This window comes from Pelobates fuscus, chromosome 7 (genome assembly GCF_036172605.1).
Source record: "Pelobates fuscus isolate aPelFus1 chromosome 7, aPelFus1.pri, whole genome shotgun sequence".
NCBI lineage: Eukaryota > Metazoa > Chordata > Amphibia > Anura > Pelobatidae > Pelobates > Pelobates fuscus.
Genome location: NC_086323.1, coordinates 88871274 through 88877273, shown reverse-complemented (window position 1 = coordinate 88877273; position 6000 = coordinate 88871274). Strand labels below are relative to the sequence as shown.

Here is a 6000-nt window from a genome sequence, read left to right as displayed (position 1 = left end):
CCAGTCATATTTTCAAGATCAATTCCAAAATGTCACAATTTCTGCCAGGGTATGCAAACGTTTGAGCAGAACTGTAAATACCAATAATAATAATCTGAACAAATCGATTATGAAGCATGTGTCTACAGAGAGGTGTCTACAGAGAGCTGAACATTTGATTATAAATAAAAAAAAATCAGTAATATCATACTGTGAAATCTTCGTATGTATTATTTACCAACTGATCACCTTTTTGTCCCCCCATGCCACCTCCTTTCTGCCCAACCTTTTTTCCAGTCCCTGAGCAGCCCATACTACCTTGCAAGCCTAGTACACCTTTTATGATGCTCCCCTGTCTTTCCAAGTCACTCCTATCATAACTTAGTGTCACACAGAAAACTCCAGGTCTCCATGACCTACCATTTGACTAGGCTCCACTTTTCCTGTGGAGTTAACGGGAAAGAGCCTTTATGTGTTATCCTGTACAGGTCACATACGTACTATATACATACTGTACATATCACATATAACCTACACACATGCAGCATATACATTCTGCCATATTTAAAGGGACACTCCAGGCATCAAAGGTTAATTTAAATGAAGTTGTTATGGTGACAGGAGGCCCCTGGAGACACTATTGTCTCCAAGGGTTAAACCATTCTTAAACGGTTTAGCCCCAAAGTTGCCTCCAGTGGCGAATGGTCAACTGACTCTTTCAGTCAATCAGTCACTGCCCATTTACTAAACTGGCGTGGAAAGAAATGTACCTTTTACAAGCCAGTTTAGAGAATGGAGAGTCATTAAATGGCTGAGAGAGTTAATTATGGCAATACCATGCTAGGATTTAAAATTAAGGAGCTCTCTACTAACCAGTTAAAAGATCAAAATAACAAAAACTTTACTTCATTTTGTTGTTTCAGTTGTTGAATAGATATGAAAATTGCGTATTCTGTAATTTTCAGCTTGTTTTGGTGTGTAAAGAATTCAGAAAATCAGAAGCTCCAGAATTACTGAAATAGTCCAAATTTGGACGCAATTCGATTTGTAACATATTGAATTACACATGTCTAGTTACATGCCGGGGAGGTGTGATTAGGTCTGCATGAACAAAAACTAAAGTGATTTAACTTCTAAATAGCAGAGAATTGAGCAGCGAGAAAGCAGGAACATATTTTATTTGTTTATCTACTTTTTTTATGTATAATTAACCCCCCAAGGACTGAGCCAGTTGTACAAGTTGTGATCAAAACAAAACGTAAACAAAACCTGGCATCTGCGCTATATGTCTGTCCAACCGTAGTTCACCTCTTTCATATTAAATGCACCCACACTTATTATATATCATTTTGTTCAAGAGAAACAGGACTTTCATATCACATAAAATATGTATGTATTAAACATAATTTAATATGAATACAATGTAAAATGAAAATGAAAAATTAAGATTTTTTTATTTCTTTAGTTCTGCGTGGCATTTTAACTGTGAATGTTATAATACTGTTAGCTGTTACTGAAAAAAAAAAAAAAAGGAACATATTTGTATTCAGTGAAGTCTCACGGGTAAAATAGTACCCCGCAAGTACAGGTTTTATAGTGTTTTGGAAAGTTACAGGGTCAAATTTAGCACATTAATTGTTTTAGTTTATACACATTGGGATTTGCCAGACAGGTTATGTTGCCTTTGAGACCGTATGGTAGCCTAGGAATGAAAATTACCCCCATGATAGTATACCATTTGCAAAAGTAGACAACACAAGGTATTATAAATAGGGTATGTCCAGTCTTTTTTAGTAGCCACTTAGTCACAAACACTGGCCAGTTGCATTTTAATTTGTATGTGTGTGAAAAATGCAGAAAAATGATATGAACAATCATTTTGGCCAGTGTTTGTGACTAAGTGGCTACTAAAAAAGACTGGGCATACCCCATTTATAATACCTTGGGTTGCCTACTTTTGCAAATAGTATACTGTCATGGGGGTAATTTTCATTCCTGGGCTACCATACGGTCTCAAAAGCAACATAACCAATCTGGCGAATTTTAATGTGAAAAAATGGAAATGCAAGTCTTATATTACACTCTGTACCTTTTAAAAACACAATAAGACCTGTACATGGTGGGTACTGTTATACTTGTGAGACTTCGCTGAACACAAATATTAGTGTTTCCAAACATTACAACTTATCACAACAATTATATCATCAGTGAAAGTGCTGTTTGTGTGTGAAAAATGTGAAAAACTGCACTTTCACAGACAATATCATTATTGTGATATGTTTTACGGTTTGAACCACTAATATTTGTGTTCAGCAAAGTCTCCCAAGTAAAACAATCCCCCCCACCCCCACCCCCCATGTACAGGTTTTATGGTGTCTTGGAAAGTTACAGGATAAAATATAGTGCTTGCAAACCATGTTATCTGGACTTTCTGCCTGCGTTGTCAGGCAAGTCCCTCAAATTGTAATTAATGAAATGACTTAACCATGTAAAAATATTATATATATATATATATATATATATATATATATATATATATATATATATATATTATATTAAAATACACTTAGAATAATAGTTTATGTGTGTGTATGGGCATATAAAAGTACTAAGATCATATACATATACATATATGATCTATGTACTTTAATTTACTTTATTATACTTTTTTTTTACTTTTACTTACTTTTAAAACTTTTTTACAGGCAGCAGAGAGACAGCCACTGCTGGCATTGCATGAGCTGGCTATTCCGGCCATGTGATCGCAAGGACCCCACGATCACATGGCCCTGGAGGGCCAGATCGTGCAGTAGGGGGCTGCCTGAGCTCCCAGGCAGCCCCCCAGATCGTGACTGATGTTGTGGGATCGGCAGGGACCCGGTAAGTTCCCTGGATGGCAGGGACGTTCTATGCTGCCCGCCAGCGTTTAGGACCACCCACAAAAATGCCTGCCGTCCTTAAGGGGTTAAACGCTGTGAAGTACCCTAGCAAGATATTCAATGTAATCTCCTGTCCTGACATTGTGTTTTATACTCCTCCTCCTCCTCGAGACTGTAAGCTCATTTGAGCAGGGTCCGCTGTAAGTTTTTGTTATTGTCTTATTTATTGTTAAATCTCCCCCTCTGATAATATTGTAATGCACTACGTAATATGCTACCGCTATATAAATACCAATAATAATAGTAATCTGCAAGCCTAAGTGGCCATGGTAGTAATCAAGACAGGGCTTCTCGTAACAGTGAGATAGACTGGTCTAGAACATGACTTTAAGCTAAAGTTGTTTTGATTCTTGTATTGCCCCTTTAGGTTGTCATTAAGGGTGTCTAGCATTTAATTGTAGAAAAGAGTAGTGCTTTGAAGAAAGCTTATTAAACAACATTATTCTTGTTTATTCTACTATTCTATTAATTATATTGCACATAATGAAAAAGTTCTCATTCATTTCAGAATTTGTCATATAGACAGATAAATTAGAATAAAAAAGAATGTAGCTAAAAAGAGGGGCTGAGAAAGAATAAAAAAATAACTTTCAAAGATATGAAAGGAATTTGTAGACCATACTCAGGATCTTAGTAGTTGAGTTGAAAACAGAATCTCAATTATTGTACAATAAAAACTGTGTAGAATAATCATTGTAAGAATATTTATTGACAGTTTTTTAAAGAAAGAATCTGAAGAGAATGTTTATTTTATATGTAGATTTTTGCTGCAGAAAAAAAATCACAAATGTGTTCACCAGGTTTTATATTTTGAAATGATTATTTTTCCTCAATTTGCATTGGAAATAAAGGAATCAACAATTAGTTTTATTAATATAGAAATTACTATGATTATTTTTCTCAAAATGGACTGTTAAAAGGGATTTCATTAGAAATCAAAGGGACTGTCTAAAAGGGACTTAATTCGTGATTTAAAGTATGATTTTTTTGGTGATGGAGGCACAAAGAATGTAACCCTTGCTATGTTAGAGTTTAACAACCCTTGATTAATGGCATCAAAGGTGACCAATGCAAAATAAATGGTGGTGCCATTGTTTAGAGTGATGTTTTCTGGTGTGAAAGTAAACATTTCTTTGGATCCTCCTGGCTTTGGTGCGGTACTGGGAATGTTTAGAGCAGTGGCTTTCATAAAGTTGTTCAATAGTTCTTCAAAAGAGAGGCTCATTCTTAAATCATATCTGGTAACTGAAAAAATAGCAAGAAACAGTTTCAATAAAATAATAATAAATATTATTATTATAATGCATTAAACTATTTATTTCTGTTTTGTATTATAATCTAGTCTAATTATGCTTTACAAATTGACAATTTTGTTCTCACCCTTTTCCTTGCTTTTTTTATTTGCTTGTGTTAATTGATTGGTTGTGGTATAAATAGTCCATTTTGAGACAGAATTAACTGTGAGGTAGTTAACTGCCGTTCTCAGCTTATTGATGCACAACAGACCCCAGGGTAAGTAGAGTGGCTAGGTGATTAATCCCACTTCCTTTACCCTATATGTACTGAAGGAGATGGTGAAAAAAAAGGTAGATCTGGTGGCTCCCAGTGATCCATACAATGGAGGTTAATCAATACCAGGCATAGGTAAGGTCTACTGTTTTTTTTTTTTTTTTTAATTAGGTGCAACCTGTCTGCTGCATTTTTTTTGTATACGCACACCCTGCCACACAAATGACCTGCCACACAAATTACCAGACACACAATCACACAATACCACATACACACACAATGCTACATACACGTGGTGCTTTACGCACACACACACACACGATTGGGTGTTCGGCTGGATTTTAGTATTCCAACTTGAAATATACTTTAATAATGAATCAACCAGAGAGCATTAGGCGAGCTAGTACAGTTGATTTGGAATTTGATGTGCCTACTGCTTGTAACCACTTCCACTTAACAAATGCGAATCACTAAATTACAGTTTGAGAGTGGCTACATGGTTAGAGGGTGGGGTCAAATACTTGTGGTGGGTCTACACTCCTAAAACTTCACCAAATAACACTGAACACAAAAGTTAGATTATTACAAAAAAAGGCAAGCTTTTTACAAACAATGTAAGCCTGTATTGCGCATATATTATGATGTCCGCTGCCTAGAGCTTTCAAGTTTGTGTAAAAGAATCATGGCAGTTTTTTTCCAGCAATTTTTAAGAATTTTAGCTACCTGAGCTGAATCATTTAGGACCCAAATCAGGACAAGGAAGGAAATCTGAGAGATACCCACAGGACAGTTAATGTATTGTGTACTTTAGACAAGTTAAGTAACTGAAACAGTAACTAGCATTTGTCGACCTCAAATACTTCCACTATTGGTTTTTATTTTGTGTTGTTTTTTAGAATTAAAGGTGAGTGTTTAACTTATTCTGGATCAAATCAAAGAATGTTTAGAGCAAAATGTATTTTCTGATTCATGCCAAGAAACAATTGCCTGATTTAATTATTTTGGATAAGTCACCATTCTGGTTTATGGGAATTTTTGCAGATATGTAATTTGAATGACAGATGCTGATCACTTGAAAAGCTTATTCTTCAGAATTCATTTGAGGCCTATGTAACTTAAAATACCCATATCAAAGTCATTACCTGTAGCGGTCCAAGTCAATGTAATTTGGGTTCCTTGAATTACTGCATCCAAGTCAGTAATTTGGTATGGTTGATAGATATCTGGTAGTGGTTTTAATGCCTTTGGTTCTGGTGATGGAGGCACAAACAATTCAACTCTTGCTAGGTTTGAGACCTTCGACTGTTGATTGATCTCATCAAAGGCAACCAATGCAAAATAAATGATGGTGCCATTAGTTAGAGCAATATCCTCTGGTGTGAAAGTAAATATTTCTTTGGATCCTGCTGGCTTGGGTGTGATATTGGAGATGTTAACAGCAGTGGTGTTTACAAAATGATGTAATAGTTCTTGAGATGACAGGCTCATTCTTAAATCATATCCTGTAGCTGAAAATATGCCATGAATGAATGTCAATGAAATTTTACAGAAATATTTATAGTAGACAATTGTT

General features: G+C 35.4%; 1 protein-coding gene across 1 annotated transcript in view; it reads right to left on the bottom strand.

Annotated features, from left to right (window-relative positions):
* Nucleotides 1-3846: 3846 nt before the first annotated feature.
* LOC134569173 (calcium-activated chloride channel regulator 1-like) overlaps nucleotides 3847-6000 on the bottom strand; it is a 35087-nt gene continuing 32933 nt past the window's right edge. Inside the window, exons 14-15 of the mRNA XM_063428085.1 lie at nucleotides 5570-5935; nucleotides 3847-4163 (exon numbers count right to left, since the gene is read on the bottom strand). Of these exons, the coding sequence (XP_063284155.1) occupies nucleotides 3847-4163; nucleotides 5570-5935 (683 nt within the window). The remainder of the gene's footprint in view (nucleotides 4164-5569; nucleotides 5936-6000) is intronic.